The sequence below is a fragment of the Hyperolius riggenbachi genome, chromosome 8 (assembly GCF_040937935.1).
Source record: "Hyperolius riggenbachi isolate aHypRig1 chromosome 8, aHypRig1.pri, whole genome shotgun sequence".
NCBI lineage: Eukaryota > Metazoa > Chordata > Amphibia > Anura > Hyperoliidae > Hyperolius > Hyperolius riggenbachi.
Genome location: NC_090653.1, coordinates 182,298,963 through 182,320,977, shown reverse-complemented (window position 1 = coordinate 182,320,977; position 22,015 = coordinate 182,298,963). Strand labels below are relative to the sequence as shown.

At 46.4% G+C, this 22,015-nt stretch overlaps 1 protein-coding gene across 1 annotated transcript in view; it reads left to right on the top strand.

Moving 5' to 3' along the window:
• The first annotated feature begins 18,900 nt into the window (after positions 1-18,900).
• The window catches only part of LOC137528401 (ADP-ribosylation factor-like protein 13B), a 2,482,321-nt gene continuing 2,479,206 nt past the window's right edge, over positions 18,901-22,015 (top strand). The window contains exon 1 of the mRNA XM_068249693.1: positions 18,901-18,955. Within this exon, the coding sequence (XP_068105794.1) occupies positions 18,918-18,955 (38 nt within the window). The 5' untranslated portion in view covers positions 18,901-18,917. The remainder of the gene's footprint in view (positions 18,956-22,015) is intronic.

Below are 22,015 nucleotides of genomic sequence, written 5' to 3'. Positions count from 1 at the left end.
GGTCGTCCACCACCACAGGAGGAGGAGGAGTGGGACCCACATGGACTGCTGGTTTAAGCAGGGATACGTGGAAGGACTTTACCCCACGCATGCTGGCGGGAAGATCAACGGAATACGTAACGTTGTTGATCTTCTTGGCCACTGAAAATGGACCCACAAACCTGGGGCCCAGTTTATCTGAGGGCTGTCTCAGGGTTAAGTGACGTGTGGACACCCAGACCAAGTCTCCTGGCTGGAACTTCCACTCCAATGAGCGTCTTTTGTCAGCCTGACCCTTTTGACTCTGGAATGCCCTTTCCAGATTACTCTTCACCTTCCCCCAGATGACTTTAAATGCCCTGTGCCAGGCTTCCAGGGTTGGAAACGGAGAGGAGGCAACTGGCAAGGGGGAAAACTTGGCGAGGGGGAAAACTTGAAAAGGCGAAAATCCGGAGGAGGAATTTCTCAAGTTATTTTGAGCAAATTCTGCGAAGGGCAAAAATCTGACCCAGTCGTCTTGTGCCTCTGCAACATAACATCTCAAAAATTGTTCTAGAGACTGATTTATCCTTTCAGTCTGGCCATTAGTCTGTGGGTGGTAGCCGGACGAGAAAGACAGCTTCATGCCCATTTGGTGGCAAAATGCCCTCCAGAATCTAGAAATGAATTGGACTCCCCTATCCGACACTATGTTTTCCGGAATGCCATGCAGCCGGAAAATGTGGATGATGAACAGGTCGGCCAATTCCTGAGCCGAGGGGAGTCCTTTCAAGGGCACGAAATGGGCCATCTTGCTGAAGCGGTCGACTACCACCCAAATGACCGACATGCCTTCAGACCTGGGGAGCTCACCCACGAAATCCATGGACAAGTGGGTCCATGGCTCACTCGGGGCGGGCAAAGGCTGTAAGGTACCGACAGGTGCCAGCCGGGAGGGTTTACTCTTAGCACATACTGCGCATTCCCTAACAAATTCCCTGCAATCAACAGACAGGGAAGGCCACCAGGCACACCTGGCTACAAGATCCTGTGTTCTGGCAACTCCAGGATGTCCAGCATTTTTATGTGCGTGGAACATTTCAAGGATCTGAAGACGAAAGGGCAAGGGAATAAACATGACCCCTTCAGGCTTCCCTTCTGGGATGTCCTGCTGGAAGGGGCTCAACGTCTCCTTCCAGTCTTCCCAAGTATCAATTGCAGCCAGCACCAATTTTCGCGGAACAATCGTCTCAGGGACGGAGGCCTGTGCTGTTTCTGGCTCAAAGCACCTGGATAGCGCATCTGCCTTAGTATTCTTACTGCCCGGTGTGTACGTAATCACGAATGTGAACCTTGAAAAAAACAGGGACCATCGAGCCTGACGAGGGCTTAACCTCTTAGCCCCCTCGATGTATTCCAGATTCTTGTGGTCGGTAAAAACCGTGATAGTATGCTCCGCTCCTTCTAACCAATGACGCCATTCTTCAAAGGCTAGTTTAATGGCTAAGAGTTCCCTGTTGCCTATATCGTAGTTTCTCTCTGCTGGAGAGAATCTCCGAGAAAAATAGGCACATGGGTGCAATCTACCCTGTAAGCCTGAGCGTTGAGACAGCACAGCCCCCACCCCGACTTCTGAGGCGTCTACCTCAACAATAAAAGGGAAGGAAGTGTCTACGTGTCTTAGTATGGGTGCTGTGCAGAACAGCTCCTTCAAGGTCGAAAATGCCTGTAGGGCCTCAGGCGACCAGTGAGTAGTATCCGCCCCTTTCCTAGTGAGACTGGTGAGAGGTGCAATAACGGTGGAGTACCCCTTTATGAACCTCCTATAATAGTTTGCAAAACCCAGAAAACGTTGCAACGACTTTAACCCCACCGGCTGAGGCCACTCCAGAACAGCGGATACCTTGGCAGGGTCCATAGACAGGCCCGAGGTGGAGATTATGTACCCCAGAAAGGCGACAGATGTAACTTCAAAAATACATTTTTCCAACTTGGCGTACAGCAGATTTTGTCTCAACTTGTTTAGCACAAATCTGACATGGACCCTGTGCTCGGAGAGGTTGTTGGAGTAAATTAGTATATCGTCAAGGTATACAAGCACAAACCTACCCAACACCTCCCTGAATACCTCGTTAATCAATTCCTGGAAGACGGCTGGCGCATTGCACAACCCGAAGGGCATCACTAAGTACTCGTAATGCCCATCGGGTGTGTTGAAGGCCGTCTTCCATTCATCGCCCTCTCTAATGCGGATCAGGTTGTATGCACCCCTCAGATCCAATTTTGAAAAGATCTTAGCGTCTGTGACCTGCGTGAATAAATCGTCTATTAATGGCAACGGATAACGATTCTTCACCGTGATTTTATTTAGGCCCCGATAATCGATGCAAGGTCGAAGGCCTCCGTCTTTTTTCTTAACAAAAAAGAAACCGGCCCCTGCAGGCGAGCGGGAGGGGCGAATGAACCCCTTGGCCAGATTGTCACGGATGTACTCCTGCATAGCCACCTTCTCTGGTCCAGACAAATTATACAGGTGACCCCTAGGGGGCATACAACCGGCACGGAGATCGATGGGGCAATCGAAAGGGCGATGAGGAGGTAACCTATCAGCAGCCCTGGGACAGAATACATCCGAGAACTCGGAGTATTGCTCGGGAACACCCTCCACATGTACCTTGGTCTGACCTAATACCACTTTTCCTAGGCACTGTTGGGAACAGAAGTCTGACCAACTGGTTAATTGTCCTGTCGCCCAATTGATCTGTGGCGAATGAAGCTGCAGCCAAGGCATACCTAGGACAATGGTGGAGGTGGTCATATGTAACACAAAAAAATGTAAACTCTCCCTATGCAGTACCCCAGTAACGACTTCCACCTCTGGTGTCTGGGAGAGCGGACGGTCCCTTTGTAACGGGGAGTCGTCCACGGCAGTAACCTGGATAGGAGGTTTTACTGGGGTGAGAGGAATGTCCAACTTCTCTGCAAATTCGGAACTCATGAAGTTAGCCGCGGAGCCAGAATCAATAAAGGCCTCTGTGGCTTCAGATTTGTCCCCCCATGTAATCGTACAGGGGAGGAGCAATCGTCTTTCTTTCAGGGGTGCGAGCTGCGCACCTAGGGTGTCACCCCTTATCACTCCTAGGCGGTAGCGTTTCCCGGCTTATCCTTATTAGGCTTAATGAGACAGTCTCGTACCCTATGCCCCCCTTCACCACAGTATAAACATAGTTGTTCCGACAATCTCCGTCTTCTCTCCACTTGGGTCAACTTAGACCGACCGATCTGCATCGGCTCAGGTGGAGGCAAGACCGGAGATGATGAGACAGAAGGAGACGGAGTTACTAGGGGTGCAGCGGGAGGCACTGTGTAAGAGGTCGGCCTAAGCCGATGACTGCCCCTAGTCTGTCTCTGATGGCGTAGCCTACGGTCGATTCGAATGGCCGATGAGATGGCCTCGTCGACTGTTTTGGGTTCGGGTTGGCTTAACATTAGGTCGGAGACCTCATCCGACAACCCAGACAGGAAGTAATCTAACAGGGCATAAGTGCCAAACCTGGCCGTAACTGACCACCTACGAAATTCGGCCGCGTAATCCTCGACTGGACCCCTGCCTTGCCGTAAAAGTTTGAGCTTCCGCTCAGAGGATGCAGCAAGGTCAGGGTCGTCGTAGATTATGGCCATGGCCTTAAAAAATTCCTCTACCGAGGTCAGAGCAGTATCGGTATAAGGCAGGTTGTATGCCCATGACTGGGAGTCACCAGACAGCAAAGTTTTAATAAAGGTGACCCGTTGGGTCTCAGTCCCCGAGGATCGGGGTCTCAACTCGAAATACGATAACACTCTACTCCTGAAATTCCGGAAGTCAGACTTGTGGCCGGAAAATTTATCAGGTACAGGCATACGTATGTCAGTACTAGGAGAGGATCGCACTGAATCAACTGACGTCTGGAGGGTTTGCACAGAGCCTGACAGGACATCAATCATAGTCTTGTGGCTACCCAGCACTTGGTTGATGTTTTCCACCGAAGTGGCAAGTGCGCCCAGACGGTCAGTATGTGCGTCCATTTGCATTTTTTGGGTCTGGCGTTCTGTAACGATCGGTGGACGCAGAGAGTATCTGATTACCGGTGATCTGCAGTATCGCCGGAAATACAGATATATACCAGATTATAAGTGATCTGCAGTCTCACCGATAATCCGATATACAAACTAACCTCTGTTCGCCTGAGTAGAGTGTAGTGTTTTGGTGTAACAGTAACACTAGGAGGCCTAGGCCTCAGTGCAGCAAGGAGAACTGCACGGATTCCTTCCGTAGACCTGAGCTCTCCAAGACGGGAGGAGTCAGACTGACAGTAGGAAGGAAAGTCCGAGAGTGACACTCAGGAAGAAGTGTCACTAACAGGACTGGGAACCGCCTCCAATCGTGAGGTCGGTTCTCGAGGTCAGACAAGCCAGGTCGTACACACACGGACAGATAAAGTACAAATACAGTAGGCAAAGGCGGAGTCAAAGTACAGGCAGGGTTCAGCAGCGGGGTATCAGATATATCGGGGTACAAAATCAGGAGGCAGAAACAAAGTCTAGGAACGAGCCGAGGTTCGGCAACAGAGTATCAGAAATATCGAGGTACAAGGTCAGAGTTCAGGAGGATAGTCGAGGCAGGCAAAAGTCATAACATATAATCACAATCAAACTAGTACTTTAGCTATCAAATATCTAGCTAAGTGTAGGATTACAGCTCCAGCTGGTCCCGGCACACTTCAGGATCTGACTACGGATCTGGGTGCTCCCACGTATGTGATCGCACGCCAGACAAAGAGCAAGTGAACAACCAGCAGTATATATACTCTAGGACCTTTCCAGGACCTCCCTAATTGCTGGTCCAATGAGAGCAGTGGAATTTGTCAGCTGACCCAGCTGGTCAGCCGACACCCTTCTAACTGCTATTTAAACTCTGCCTCTCTGCTCGCGCGCGTGTAAGTCTGAATCTTGGTGGACTATCAGTCCCAGCCACACCAGTACTGTCATGCAATGTATCTAGTGCGGGGGCCGCCTCTGATGCGGATTCCGCCGTTCCCAATGCGGATTCCGCCGCACTGCCTATGCGGCATGCAGCGTTTTTTCCGCGTTGTGACGCCATGCTGGACGCGGAAACAGCCGCCTCACCTTGAGAGACGGCGGCATTTCCGCGTTTCCTTACACTCTTCCCCAGTCCTTGCATCCTCAACTTTTGCACCAGACTTTTGTGGGGAACAGTGTCGAAGGCCTTTGCAAAGTCCAAGTATATCACATCTACAGCATTCCCAATATCCATATTAGCATTCACTATCTCATAAAATCTGAGCATGTTAGTCAAACAGGACCTGTCTTTAGTAAACCCATGTTGATGCTGAGAAATAAGATTATTTTCTACTATGAAGTCATGTATAGTATCTCTTAGTAACCCCTCAAATAGTTTGCATACAACTGATGTTAAACTTACAGGTCTATAATTTCCTGGATCAGATTTTTTGCCCTTCTTAAATAATGGGAAAACGTGGGCTGTACGCCAATCCACTGGGACTCTGCCAGTTGCAAGAGAGTCACAAAAGATAAGATAAAGGGGTTTATCTATAATTGAACTTAATTCCCTTAGGACCCGAGGATGCATGCCATCCGGGCCAGGTGCCTTGTTTATTTTTAATTTATTTAGTCTTGCCTTCACTTCTTCCTGCGTTAAGTATTTAATATTACAGTTAGAAGATTGAGACTCTTCTGCCTCTGTAGTTTGCAACAGTGCTGTTTCTTTTGTGAAGACAGAAGCAAAGAAAGCATTTAATAACTCTGCCTTACCTTGGTCATCCACCATTGAGTTCCCATCCTCATCCTTTAGGAGTCCTATACAGTCAACCTTTCTTTTTTTAGAGTTAATGTACTTGTAAAACTTTTTTGGGTTAGATTTGATATCCTTAGCGATTTGTTTTTCAGCTTCAATCTTTGCCTGCCTAATTTCTTTTTTACAATTTTTATTGCACTCCTTATAATTGCTTAGTGCAGCCTTGGTCCCCTCCTGTTTTAAGACCTTATAGGCATTCTTTTTCCTCTTCATTTTATCTTTAACCTTTCTATTCATCCATAGAGGCCTTTTTTTTATTCCTAGACATTTTGTTTCCATATGGGATATACATACTACAGTATTGATTGAGTATAAGTTTAAAAGCTTGCCATTTCCCTTCAGTGTCTTCCCCTTGTAGTACATTATCCCAGTTCACCAAACTTAGTGCCTGCCTAATTTGAGTGAACTTTGCTTTTCTAAAATTCATAGTTTTAGTGGTCCCGCTGCCCCGTGGCCTATCAGTCACCAGATCAAACGTTATCATGTTGTGATCACTATTTCCCAAATGTTCTTGAACCTGCACATTTGATACATTATCTGGTCTATTAGAAATGATCAGATCCAGTAACGCATGCCCCCTAGTTGGTTCAGTTACCATTTGAGTCAAGTAATTGTCCTGTAGTGCTGCCAGAAATCTGCTGCTTTTACCAGAATGGGTAGCCTCAATACTCCAGTCAATGTCTGGAAAGTTGAAGTCGCCCATAATTATGACCTCATTTTTACCTGCAGCTTTTTCAATCTGCTGTAGTAATCGCAGTTCTGCAGCTTCATTAATAAGAGGTGGCCTGTAGCATACCCCAATAAGCAATTGGAAACTTTTATTTCCACCATGAATATTTACCCAAACGGACTCCACATCTTCGCAATCTTCCTCCATCTCATCGTTGAGGACAGCTGTAAGAGAATTCTTAACAAAGAGACAAACCCCTCCACCTTTTTTCCCTGTTCTATCCCTCCTAAACACATTGTATCCTTTTAAATTAGCTATCCAGTCATGGCTTTCATCCATCCATGTCTCGGTTATTCCCACAATGTCATAGCCTTTGTCATTCAGAATGAACTCTAGTTCGTCTATTTTATTTGCAAGGCTCCGAGCATTGGTTACCATGCACTTTATATTTTTACCACCACATTTACCAATTTTGTTTACATGAAATTGGCTACTTGAATTTTTACCAACCTTCTTAATCTTTACACTGTCCCCACCCCCCTCTCCACCCTCCATAATGATAGGTTCCCACTGTCTTTTTACCTCATCTTGTCTACGTATTGAGACTTTATCCTCCCGCCTCCCCCCAGATCCTAGTTTAAAATCTCCTCCAACCGTTTAGCCATCTTCTCCCCCAATGCAGCTGCACCCTCCCCATTAAGGTGCAGCCCATCCCTGCTGTAGAACCTGTAGCCGACTGCAAAGTCTGCCCAGTTCTCCAGGAACCCAAACCCTTCCTTCCTACACCAATTTCTCAGCCACTTATTTAACTCCCTAAGCTCCCTCTGTCTCTCAGATGTAGCACGTGGCACTGGCAGTATTTCAGAAAACACCACCTTGGAGGTCCTTGCTTTAAGTTTATCTCCAAGTACCTGAAAATCCTTTTTGAGGACCTTCCATCTCCCACTAACTTTGTCATTGGTGCCAATGTGTACCATGACAGCCGGGTCTTCCCCAGCCCCACCCAGTAATCTGTCAATTCTTTCCGCTACATGCCGAACCCGAGCACCCGGGAGGCAACAGACTGTACGGCATTCGCGGTTTCTTCGACAGATTACCCTATCTGTGCGCCTAATAATTGAATCCCCTACCACCAGTACCTGTCTAGCCTTAGCTGCACTCCTATTCCCTTTCTCGTTACAGCAGTCTGCCCCTTGGTTGCTAAGGAGCACATCCTGCTGCAGCATTGCTACTCCTGAATGTCACGTCATTAATACTCAACTCAAAATAGTATAACACACGGTTTCTGAAATTCTGAAAGTCAGATCTATGCCCTGAAAACATTTCGGGTACGGACATACGAAGGTCTGTGACTGAAGGGGATCGCACTGTATCAATAGTCGTTTGAAGTACCTGTACTGTCCCAGACAGTTGAGTGATCTGAGTCTGTTGGGTACTGATCACCCTGGTAACACTGTTTACCGTGGTGGTCAGGACTTCAACCTGACTACGTAGTGCGTCCATAATGTTTGGTCTGCTGTTCTGTAACGATTGGTGTCAGCAAGAACAGATTTTCTGATTATTGGTGATCTGCAGTATAACCAATAATACAGATGCTATACCTGATTATGTAGTGAACTGCAGAATCACCAATAATGCGAGTATAGCGAGACACAGGACAACCAGATGTAAAGATAGGTGTTTGGTGCAACAGTAATACAACTTATACTGATCACCCGTGGAGCGGGTGATTCAGACTGCATCCAGTGGTCACCTGAGGAGCAGGTGATTCAGCCTGTACTGAAGCTACTGATCACCTGAGGAGCAGGTGATTCAGACTGTACTGCAGCTACTGGTCACCTGAGGAGCAGGTGTTTCAGACTGTACTGCAGCTACTGGTCACCTGAGGAGCAGGTGTTTCAGACTGTACTGCAGCTACTGGTCACCTGAGGAGCAGGTGATTCAGACTGTACAGAGAATCCCTCACCAGAGACGAGGCTCACTGGTGAGGGCAGAAGAGTCAGACAAGCAGATTCGGCAACAGACGGACAGATACGGTACAAAGACAGAAGGCTAAATCAGAGTAGTGTTCAACAGGTCGGCAACAGGGTCAGATAGGCAGAAGCACAGAATCAGTAGGCAGAAGAGTAGTCAAGGCTAGCAGAAGGTCATAACAAATAATACAATTCAATTAGTACTTTAGCTATCAACAGAATCTGACTAAGTGTGGATCCCCAGCTCCTGCCAGTTCTAGCACACTTTGGGATCTGACTAAGGTCTGAGTGCTAACAGTGCACGTAGCATTTGTAACAGCAGACGAGGAGCTACTGACAGGCAGGTCCTATATATACTGAGAGCGCCCATTAGCGCCGCCCCAGTCACTCAGCCAATCAGGAGCACTGCTGTGCTGGAGTCAGCTGACCGGCCAATCAGCTGACTCCCCTTCTATTCGCATAAAGGTCCTGTCGCCTGGCCCGCGCGCGTAGCCCTCAGTCTATGTGCAACTGAAGGACCAGGCAAAACTCCACCATGTAATAGCGCGGCGGAGGCTGCCGGCTGAGACGCGGAGACAGCCGCCGGCTGAGACGCGGAGATAGCCGCCATGCCACTCACCGCTGCGGCGGCATCTCCATTACAATTACATGTTCTACTTTCAAACGTCTTCTCGTTTGAACAACATAACGTTTGAAATTAGAAAATGTGCAGCAATTACATGCCTCAAAAACTTGATTGATTGATAATGGTCTATTGGTAGGAAGTTTACTTTACAGTGGTGTGAAAAACTATTTGCCCCCTTCCTGATTTCTTATTCTTTTGCATGTTTGTCACACTTAAAGGGGCACTATGGCTAAATTCTTCTTATATTCTCATTTAATATAAAATATGTGCAATTGTAGCAATGTGTAAGACTTGTATTGTGGCTGAATAAAACTCTGCTTCAATATTGCTTTACCCTAAATCAGTGCTGGAGTCCCGTCGCCAGAGAAAGCTAAGCAACGCTGAACCAGCACATTCCATTCTGCAGGAGGAGGCTGCCTTATCAGTCGTTTCATCTGAAGTTGTAATCTCCCCCTTTGATGTATCCGGAGAGGTTTCACCCAACGTCTAACTGCACATTAGTGCTGTTACAGCTCCTCTGATCTGCCGTATGTCTCAGGACAATGATTTACGGCTCTGATGAAAAAAATGCTCCGCGCTGAGGCCCCCTTCAGAGAAGCTGGCACGGGCAGGGTCACCACTTGTTGTCAGTTGCCATGGAGACCAGCTTCTCTTATGCACAGGATTCCAGCGTCTTGATTCAGCACACGCAAGTGCTGTGTAGCCAGTGTCCTGCTTGTGTCTCTGAAGGGGGGCCTCAGCGGGGAGCATTTTTTTCATCAGAGCCGTAAGTCATTGTCCTGAGACGTACGGCAGATCAGAGGAGCTGTAACAGCACTAATGTGCAGTTAGACGTTGGGTGAAACCTCTCCGTATACATCAAAGGGGGAGATTACAACTTCAGATGAAACAACTGATAAGGCAGCCTCCTCCTGCAGAATGGAATGTTCTGGTTCAGCGTCGCTTAGCTTTCTCTGGCGACGGGACTCCAGCACTGATTTAGGGTAAAGCAATATTGAAGCAGAGTTTTATTCAGCCACAATACAAGTCTTACACATTGCTACAATTGCACATATTTTATATTAAATGAGAATATAAGAAGAATTTAGCCATAGTGCCCCTTTAAATGTTTCTGCTCATCAAAAACCGTTAACTATTAGTCAAAGATAACATAATTTAACACAAAATGCAGTTTTAAATGATGGTTCTTATTATTAAGTGAGAAAAAAAACAAAAAACCTACATGGCCCTGTGTGAAAAAGAAATTGCCCCCTGAACCTAATAACTGGTTGGGCCACCCTTAGCAGCAATAACTGCAATCAAGCGTTTGCGATAACTTGCAACGAGTCTTTTACAGCGCTCTGGAGGAACTTTGGCCAACTCATCTTTGCAGAATTGTTGTAATTCAGCTTTATTTGAGGGTTCTCTAGCATGAACCGCCTTTTTAAGGTCATGCCACAACATCTCAATAGGATTCAGGTCAGGACTGTGACTAGGCCACTCCAAAGTCTTCATTTTGTTTTTCTTCAGCCATTCAGAGGTGGATTTGCGGGTGTGTTTTGGGTCATTGTCCTGCTGCAGCACCCAAGATCGCTTCAGCTTGAGTTGACGAACAGATGGCCGGACATTCTCCTTCAGGATTTTTTAGTAGACAGTAGAATTCATGGTTCCATCTATCACAGCAAGCCTTCCAAGTCCTGAAGCAGCAAAACAACCCCAGACCATCACACTACCACCACCATATTTTACTGTTGGTATGATGTTCTTGTGCTAAAATGCTGTGTTACTTCTACGCCAGATGTAACGGGACACGCACCTTCCAAAAAGTTCAACTTTTGTCTTGTCGGTCCACAAGGTATTTTCCCAAAAGTCTTGGCAATCATTGAGATGTTTTTTAGCAAAATTGAGACAAGCCTTAATGTTCTTTTTGCTTAAAAGTGGTTTGCGCCTTGGATATCTTCCATGCAGACCGTTTTTGCCCAGTCTCTTTCTTATGGTGGAGTGGTGAACACTGACCTTAATTGAGGCAAGTGAGGCCTGCAGTTCTTTAGATGTTTTCCTGGGGTCTTTTGTGGCCTCTCGGATGAGTTTTCTCTGCGCTCTTGGGGTAATTTTGGTCAGCCGGCCACTCCTGGGAAGGTTCATCACTGTTCCATGTTTTTGCCATTTGTGGATAATGGCTCTCACTGTGATTCGCTGGAGTCCCAAAGCTTTAGAAATGGCTTTATAACCTTTACCAGACTCATAGATCTCAATTACAGTACTTTTGTTCTCATTTGTTCCTGAATTTCTTTGGATCTTGGCATGATGTCTAGCTTTTGAGGTGCTTTTGGTCTACTTCTCTGTGTCAGATAGCTCCTATTTAAGTGATTTCTTGATTGAAACAGGTGTGGCAGTAATCAGGCCTGGGGGTGACTACAGAAATTGAACTCAGGTGTGATAAACCACAGTTAAGTTAATTTTTAACAAGGGGGGCAATCATTTTTTCACACAGGGCCATGTAGATTTGGTGTTTTTTTTTTCTCACTAAATAATAAAAACCATCATTTAAAACTGCATTTTGTGTTCAATTATGTTATCTTTGAATAATAGTTAACGGTTTTTGATAAGCAGAAACATTTAAGTGTGACAAACATGCAAAAGAATAAGAAATCAGGAAGGGGGCAAATAGTTTTTCACACCACTGTATATTACAATGTATTACAATGTATGTTGTAAAACTTTACGCTTTGCGAACGTTTTATTGTTCAAACAATAAAATGTTTGAATATGCAAGTCGTGCCGACACCTTCCGGTGGCAATTCTTTGATCAGTTTGAGTATTGTTCAAGGAGCATTGTTCCATTCCTCAATGCAGAGCTGCCTTGTATAGTTGTATATTTTTCACACGTTTTGTGTATTTTTTTTCGTGTACTGTTGTTCTGCCCAGACGCTTTTATTATACTACAAGGCGGCTCTCCTTTTGTGGAATGGAACAATACGCAAACAGATCACACTTGCCACCGGGAGGTGCAGGCACGACTTGTATATTCAAACGTTTTATTGTTTGAACAATAATAATAATAATAATAATAATGCATTGCTGTCTGTATGAGCATTCATTTGTAAACATGAAATAATGTTTTCTATTGTTCCTTATACTGATGTATTTTACGAAATGTACTTGTAAATAAAGTTTTGTGTTTTTTTTTTCTTTTTAAATACTAAATAATCCGTGTCTTTTTTAGAATGCTGTAAAAACCACGCATGGGATTGACAGTGTAATGAATGACAGATAGTGCCGCCCGGAAGCAGCCTTCCTCACTGAGTATCACGCATGCTCAGTGGAAAGTTTATTATTATGGCCCCGTAATATCTCCGCTCCCACACCTCTTACACTCCCCAAATGTACAGGAGAAGGAGGGGACCCCCAAATGACCTCTATGCCAAATTGCAGCCCCCGAGCCCCGCTGGTTCAGGAGATAGGTTAGAGAGACCTACCTCGGGCACCAGCGGGGTTCAGGGGCAGCACTTGGACATAAACTTGCTTCGGGGGGTCCCCTCCTTCTCCTGTACATTTGGGGAGTGTATGAAGGAGAGGGAAAGTTGGAGAATTGGGTACAAAAATTGATAGCAGCACAGGCCGCAAAGTTGTTAAAAAGTAGGACGTTGTAAAGTACTTCCTGTGCATTTCCGGGTAGAACCAAGCTGGCATACGGCGTGCTGGCGCTACGTCCGCTGTGACGTCCAAAAAAGAGACACGTTTGCGTGCCGGACGTCATAGCGTCCACACGTTTGCGTGGCCAACGTCATTGCGTGCAGACGAGAAAGCAGCAAACATGGCAGCTAGACAGCCATATCGTCCCCATAGGGCCACACCTATGTCTCCTGAAAAGATGGAGACCATGTTCCGAATCCTTGATTTTTTTTTTTTTTTTTTGAAGATTCTTTTTATTAATTTTCATGTTAAACAGTTCCGAATCCTTGATGCCAAGGATTATGATGGGCGGGCAGGCATCTACCCGCATCCAAATGTCCGCAAGGACAGAATCATGCGGAAAGTGATCCACGCCATTTTGCAGACACATGGCATCCACAGGGAGAAGAAGCAGCAGCGGCAGCGATGGTCCGATTTGAAGAACCGCGAATATTCCACCCTGCGCAGGCTGCATAAAATCATCAGGAGAAAAGGTACTTGTATTCTGTTACATAGCTTCCGCCCCTGTATCTGAGCCCCGCTACTACATAGGTCCCTCTACGCCACTATAGGTAATTAGGTCTCTCCTTGGTCATATAGGAAACCCTCATATAGGGAACCAGTATACAACAACAGTATTACATAGGTAACCAGGTCTGGCCCAGTACTATATACGTGTCCTCCCCACCCCACCCCCCGGTCTCTCCATAATGCCCCTTATGAAGCCATGTAAGCCATGAACCCCAGGTACTTAACCAGGTTCCCCAGTATTAGGTGACCGACCTACCCCTGCAAAGGGTAGTCAGTGCCCCAGTATTATGTGGCTCATTCACAATTCTCAACAGTGCTGGGTGTAATTTCTCATTTACAACTTCTAACCTTCAGATCACGAAGAGAGGCGCAGACAGACCCAGGAGGGGACCGAAGGCCCGAGTATTGGCCAGGCTGAACAGCAGCAGGAGGAGGAGACCAGCCATAGGAGTAAGTATTTTGTGCTAATTTTTTCTCTATGTTCATGTGATGAAATGCCTCTTTCTCTCTGATTCTTTTACGTAGCTTCCCCCACAGACTACGTCAGGGGTGCCCACACTTTTTCAATTCAGGGGGGGGGTTCCCTCCTTCTCCTCCGAGGCACAGAGATCTACCAACACTTACAATTTTAACCTTTGCATATCGCGCCCCCCCCCCCCCCCCCCCATCATGATTGGGAAAAGGTAGATTTCTTTCCCCTACTAGCACAGTATCAAGTGGACTTTCCAGGCCCCAATACAGGCTAACCAGGTATATGTGGGCAGTACAGATAGCTGCGTAGGGCAGCAGAGCAGCGCGATTACAAGGTACGCCGGCGCTGCACAGTCATAACACTCTACAACAGTCCCTCTATTGCTCCTTTGCTGGAAGCCTTCTTCTTGTTGCAGCTGGCATGTCCTATGCCCATGTTACCTATGTCTCCTTCTCAACTTCTTGTCCTAGGTCGCCAGGATAGTAGGAGGGACGACTCCGCGGCAGGCCCCAGCAGTGCCCCCCCTCATGTAGAAGAGGAGTAGGAGGAGGAGGAGTGAAGCCTGGACGACCCCACCGCAGGCACCAGCAATACCCCCCCCCATGCAGCGGGGGAGGAGGAAGAGGAGGAGGATGCCGACGAGGAAGCTGAAGATACATGTAAGTATTCTGTGTCCCTCCTTGAGGTCCAGGCACTTTTGAATTGGTGTGAGTGGGGGGGCGGTGGGGGGCCCGTTTGGGGGGTTAGGCAGCCGCATTCTGTTAGCAATGAGCAGGTGTGGACACGCTAACTCCTGGTTCGCGGCTTGATGGCATCATCAAACCGCCGTCACAGCAAGCAGATATGCCGGCCAGAGCGGAGGGGAGCGTCAATCGTCCGGGGAACAACAGGGAGGTGAGCGGATCCTCTTCTCCCTCCCAGCACTGCAGCTCTGTAAGTGCTCGCTATGATCCGCCAGCTATCATACCGGTCCATCATCAGAAGCCATAAGCGGTTGCGCATGATCGTATCGGGGAGCGGTAACGTCGGGTGGCATAGATCCCTATGGGGCCCTATGCCCTAGTATCAAGCACCCTACATTGTGATGGAGTGCCTGATCCCGACCACTCGATTGCATGTTTCTTTACGCAAACTCATTTACTTGCAGCTGGCATGTCCTATGTCCGCATTACTTAATGTCTCCTTTTTTATCATAGATCAGCAGAAGAGGCGTGGACAGCAGGGCGGGGGATGACCGTGCCCCCCCCCCCCCTCATGCAGCAGAGGAGGAGGACCAGGAGGTCGAGGAGGAGGCTGAAGATACATGTAAGTATTCTGTGTCCCCCCTCAGGCCCGTACCTAGAAATGACTGGGCCCCCTATATAGCTAATATAGTTGCCCCAGTATATGTAATAAAGTTGCCCCCAGTATAGGTAGCTAGCACAGTTGCCCCCAGTATAGCTAGTTAGTTGCCCCCAGTGAAGGTAGATAGTTGCCTCAATATAGCTGCCCCCAGTATAGCTAGTATTGTTGCCCCAGGATAGGCAGCATAGCTGCTGCCCCCAGTGGAGCTAGTATAGTGGTCCCCAGTATAGGTAGTATAGTGGCCCCCAGTATTGGTAGTATAGTGGCCCGCAGTTTAGCTACTATAGTGGCCCCCAGTATAGATAGTATAGTGGCCCCCAGTTTAGCTACTATAGCGGCCCCCAGTGTAGCTAGTATAGTGACCACCCGTGTAGCTGCCCCCAGTGGATTGCATGTTTCTTTGCGCAAAGTCTTTTACTTGCAGCTGGCATGTCCTATGTCCGCATTACTTATATGTCTCTTTCTCAACTTTTTATCATAGATCAGCAGGAGAGGCGTGGACAGCGCCTGTTACAGCCAGGGGCGGGGGATGACCGTGCCCCCCCTCATGCAGCAGAGGAGGAGGACCAGAGGGTCGAGGAGGAGGCTGAAGATACATGTAAGTATCGTACCATACCTAGAAATGACTGGGCCCCATAGCAAAAAATGTTTATGGCCCCTCCCCACGACTTTCCAATCCCACGGACCTCTCACTTTAGTAATACAAAGCATAAAGGATATAAACACAATTCAATTACAAAGGCTATATTAATTCTTTCCACACCCGCCCCCATACATCATCATTTACCTTTGACCCCTTACCTCACAGTCAGCAGACACATGGCAGCCAATCAGCCTGCACTCCCTCACGGCCCCCAGGCCCCCTATAAAAACGCAGTTGCACTGGCCATGTTTCATTCTGTCTCCCATTGCTGTAGTGAGAGGTAGGGACAGAAAGCATTGCTGAGATATGGAAAGTTAGCTAGGCTTGTTTTATTGTTCCTAACTGATTGACTTGCTATTAACCTCTCGACGACCAGCTAACGTCGATTGGTGTAAACTGGTCGTCTGCGGTTACCATGGAAACGGCCACTCGATCGAGCGGCCTTTCCATGTCAGTTCACGGAGGCTGTCTTTGTGAACAGCCGGAGAGCCGCCGATCGTGGCTCGCCGGCAAAATGTAAACACGCGGGGAAGAAATCCCCGCTGTTTACATCACACGGCGCTGCTGCGCAGCAGCGCCGTGACGTAGATCAGCGATCCCCGGCCTCTGATTGGCCGGGGATCGCCGTCATCTGATAGGCAGAAGCCTATCCTATCAGGCGCAGGACGGAACTCCGTCCTGCGCCGCTCACAGGGGGAGGGAGAGGGAGGGAAGGGGAAGGAGGCCAGGAAGCGCTGCGGAGGGGAGCTTTGAAGAGCCCCCCCTGCAAGCGCAAGCAGCCGGTGGCGATCACACCCCCCCAGCAGGACATCCCCCTAGTGGGGAAAAAAGGGGGGTAGTCTGATCGCCCTGCTGCACTCCTGATCGGTGCTGCGGGCTGTAGAGCCCACGCAGCACTGATCACTGAAAATTACCCTGGTCGTCAAGTGGGTAAAGCACCCCAAATAGCCCTTTTGAGGGATACTACATCAACTCCAGTGCATTAGTTTAGACTGTATTCTGATAGTACTATTGCATTTCTCTGTGTTTGACACTAAACAGCACACTGACACCCAGAGCTGTGTACACTACTGTGATTGTTGCCCCTTTTAGTTGCAATCACATTATTCTGGGCTTTTCTGCATCTCTTAGATGCATTCTGTATTCTGTCATACAGAAGAGCTCTCCCTGGTGGCTGCAGCACAACTAAAGGGATGTCAGAGATGCACTGGAAGGAAAACCCTGAGTCATACACGCAGCTCCCTGCCTTACCGCTGCCCTGCTATATGACTAGTAAGTGACACTTACTAAGCAGCGCTTAGTGAATTGAGGCATGTTTGTTCGGCAAATTCTGCCTCATGTGGACAATATTTAGTGAATTTGGAAAAAAGTTAAAAATACCGAATGAGGTATTTTACCAGCCAAAAGGATTTCACCGACCTGCCCTTAGTGCATAGAGCTCATTGGGTATGATTCACAAAGCTTTTTCACCTGTTTTCCTCTGTTTTCCCCTTATCTTTGTTACATTTTTAAGCTTCCAAACAGCAAACATATACTATAAGGTAAGAAAAGTAATACTGAAGTTAATTAGGAACAACTTATTTTAAGTGATTATTTTACTTGCTAATATGCTGAAAGGTTACATAAGTCATTTATGGAAAGTTTTGTGAATAAAGCCCATTGTGTTCTTCCTGGAAAGAATATAACATTTCTTGTTCAAGATCCTCAAAGTGTCCATTGATCCGTAAAAGCTGTCTGAAAAAGTTTTCTGCCTACCTGCAGTCATCTGCTTGTCTTCATCTGAAGATTCCAAAATTTCAATTGTAAATCAAGGTTTTGAGTTAGCCATTGTGCCCATACAGTGTGCCCCACCCCCTTTGCCCCTATAGATAGTAAGATGTACCCCTCTTCCTTCTATTGATAGCCAGATGTGCCCCTCTCCCCATATACTGTACATACTCGGATGTGCACCCCTTCCCCCAATATAGATAGCCAGATGTGCACCCTTCCCTCCCTATAAATAGTCAGATGTACCCCCTTCCCCTCTAAACAAAGTAGAAGCAGTAAAGTGTTGTACCGTGTTAGCCATGAGTAAAAGCAAGAAGTTTTGAATCAGGATGATACCATTTATTGGCTAACTTAGAGATGGATAAACAGTGAGCTTTCGACTTATAAAAAGCCTTCGTCGGACTGGTTCCTGACCAGAACTGAAAAACACAGCTTATATACACTGACATACAGAGGAGAAACATTCTTTAGCAAACATAAATGTAATTAGATGCCTTAACTGTTACTGAGGAGGCTTTCCCAGGCATCCTATCTAAATTGATAAGATCAATAGAATCCTCAACATGACATAAAGCAGACTCTGGTGATGAAGAGACATCGTAAATTCCGAATTCAAATGGCAAGAATGGTGCCTTCAGGCACTGGGCCAATGGCTGCCAGTTGGTTCAGGAGGTGTGTAGTATCCTGAATCCATTTGAATCCATTTGAATTCGGAATTTACGATGTCTCTTCATCACCAGAGTCTGCTTTATGTCATGTTGAGGATTCTATTGATCTTATCAATTTAGATAGGATGCCTGGGAAAGCCTCCTCAGTAACAGTTAAGGCATCTAATTACATTTATGTTTGCTAAAGAATGTTTCTCCTCTGTATGTCAGTGTATATAAGCTGTGTTTTTCAGTTCTGGTCAGGAACCAGTCCGACGAAGGCTTTTTATAAGTCGAAAGCTCACTGTTTATCCATCTCTAAGTTAGCCAATAAATGGTATCATCCTGATTCAAAACTTCCCTCTAAACAAAGTCAGATATGGAGATTGAGATTGTCAATGAGATGCAAATATTTAGCTTTAATGTAAAAACCATGTAAATTGTATGCGGCTTGGAATTGGCCCTATCAAATTTGACAGGAATTGCCTTTGATTGGCCGAATACCAAGTTGTATAAAATTTGCATGACATTTGCATGCAAGACAGAATTATTTGAATCTTATTGACTGACTCTAGTCATCTCTATTAGCCTCTACATTTGTCTCACTTGAGGTTTAGTTTTTGTAGCTAATTAGGTCACTCAATCTCAAATGCATCCCCTCTATTCAGAACTATAGCTCCCAGAATCCTCTTTCGTTTTCTGGAGATTAGCTACTAACTAAAGCAGTTAATCTGGATTTTGGATTAGCTGAAGATGCTATGGATGAAGTAAACTGGTCAGCAGGAACATATTTCAAGTAAGTTTAATTTTTGCTATGAGGTCTTTGTAAATATTCATTAAATTAATTTGTGTTGGTTTGGAACAGTGTTTAAATGGGTTAGATTAGAGGGCACTAATATTGCTCATGCTCATGCAATAGCAATGCGCATACAGTAGATTTGTATGATAACTTATTTACATGTTGAGATTTACTTTCAAAGGTATTTTTTCCAATAAAATATAGAATTCCTCTGAGCAGAACTGAAACTTTGCACAGCGCTAATCAGGTTTGAAAACTATTAATTATTTCACAACTATAATGATGATAAGCATTAGTAATCCTGTGCAAAAAAGCTAACAAACAGTAGTTAGCTTTCACATTGGTAATCTACTGTTTATTTCTCATTAAACATCTGCTTCAAAATTAAAAAGTATATACAATTATTGAAATCAGTTGTGTAACCATTTTGATTTGATTTTGCATACTAAAATATAATATAATACTAATATTTACAAATGACTTTGCTATTTAATATGCCGTAGAAGGGTTATACAAGTACATGATGCAAAATACTATTCCTACATTTTAGGAGATATTAATTCTGAAGTAATTGCTTAAGTGACTGAATCATGTTAGACACTATATTATTAGACACATATTTAAGTAGATAAATACTTGTTTTACTTCCATAACTTATGTATTGTACTGTCCAAGTTTTGATTTCAGTGAATATTGTATACCAAATAAAGCGAAAACTGTTTTAGGCATTTTCCATCTTTACCGACTGAAGACAATCATTATGTATTTCCTTCCTTAGGGCTCATTCACACTTGTGCTGTGGTGTCAGTTTTGAAGTAACACACATAGGGCTTGATTCACTAAACTGTGATAAGTCATATCACAGCCATTTTCACATGATAATTCGCGATTGCGTGTGATAATTTGCAATTGCGCGCAAATTCGCGATCGCGCGCAAATGCAAAAATGCGCACGAAAACAGCCGTGATATGACTTATCACGTTTTAGTGAATCAAGCCCATAGTATACAATCCACATGGCAACATGAAATTCCATAGACTTTCATGTTACCATTCACATTGCAGCTGTGCGAGTGTCCATTCCTATGCATTACAATGTAACATACCTGGGAACATTTTAAAGCACAACGCACACATTTCCCGATGGGTTCTACTGTGTATGGCTGATGACGTCACATGGAATGCACGTCATGGTGCTTTAGTGACATTTGCAATCCCCTCCATTCAGTACCGCTGTCAACCTCACTATACCGAATGGATCAGGTCCCAGCTTGATGACATCATCAAGCCAGGACCCGATCCATTCAGCCTAGTGAGGCTGACAGTGGTACTGCAGGGAGGGGATCACGATCACTGCAGGAACAAGTGCAGGTGAGAGATTGTGACTTGTACTGCTTCCCTGTGCACATGTCTGCAGGGGGGGGGGGGGGGGGTAGCACCTGGCATTAGAGATAAATGGATTGAGCATAAATGGTACATGCTAGGCTGGCCTCAGCATGTAGTGTTGATGGTACAGTGGCACTGTACCACCAACACTACATGCTGAAGCCAGCCTAGCATGTACCATTTATGCTCAATCCATTTATGCTCAAAAATACAATTCCGCGGAAAGCGGTGACCATCCCTACGAGAGAGAGAGAGAGAGAGAGGGAGAGAGAGCGAGAAAGAGAGAGAGAGAGAGAGAGATGAATCTACCTGGATATCTGGGGTTCTCTTTGGATAACAGTTGAACACAAAAGGCAAGGCCATGCCTTTCTACAAATCCTTAAGCAGTGGCTCGATGGTGTAATGGTTATGGCCTCTGCCTCTGACACAGGAGACCAGAGTTCAAATCTCGGCTCTGTTTGTTCAGTAAGCCAGCACCTATTCAGTAGGAGACCTTAGGCAAGTCTTCCTGCTACTGCCTATAGAGTGTGCCCTAGTGGCTGCAGCTCTGGTGATTTGAGTCCACCAGAAGAAAAGCGCAATATAAAAGTTATTTGTCTTGTCTAATTTTTCTCTTGACAACTGTTGAACACAAAAGGCAAGGCCATACCTGGCTACAAATCCTTAAGCAGTGGCTGGATGGTGTAATGGTTATGGCCTCTGCCTCTGACACAGGAGACCAGGGTTCGAATCTCGGCTCTGTCTGTTCAGTAAGCCAGCACCTATTCAGTAGGAGACCTTAGGCAAGTCTTCCTGACACTGCTACTGCCTATAGAGCGTGTCCTAGTGGCTGCTGCTCTGGCACTTTGAGTCCGCCAGGAGAAAAGTGTGATATAAATGTTATTTGTCTCGTCTAATTTTTCTCTTGACAACTGTTGAACACAAAAGGCAAAGCCATGCCTGGCTACAAATCCTTAAGCAGTGGCTGGATGGTACAATGGTTAAGGGCTCTGCCTCTGACACAGGAGTAGTGATGGGCCGAACCTCCGATTTTAGATTCGCGAATAGAGTTGGGCCGAACGGTTCGCCTGCGAACGGTTCCATGCGAACTTCCGTGGTTCGCGTTCGCGTCCCGCAGGCGAACCTTTGCGGAAGTTCGGGTTCGCCCCATAATGCACATGGAGGGTCAACTTTGACCCTCTACATCACAGTCAGCAGGCCCAGTGTAGCCAATTAGGCTACACTAGCCCCTGGAGCCCCACCCCCCTTATATAAGGCAGGCAGCGGCGGCCATTACGGTCACTCGTGTGCTGCCTGCATTAGTGAGAGTAGGGCGAGCTGCTGCAGACTGTCTCTCAGGGAAAGATTAGTTAGGCTTAACTTGTTCCTGTCTGGCTGCATACCTGTGCTGTGAACCCACCACTGCATACCTGTTCTGTGAACCCACCACTGCATACCACTGCATACCTGTGCTGTGAACCCACCACTGCATACCTGTGCTGTGAACCCACCACTGCATACCTGTGCTGTGAACCCACCACTGCATACCTGTGCTGTGAACCCACCACTGCATACCTGTGCTGTGAACCCACCACTGCATACCTGTTCAGTGAACCTGCCACTGCATACCTGTTCTGTTCAGTGGACCCGCCACTGTATACCTGTTCATTGAACCCACCACTGCATACCTGTG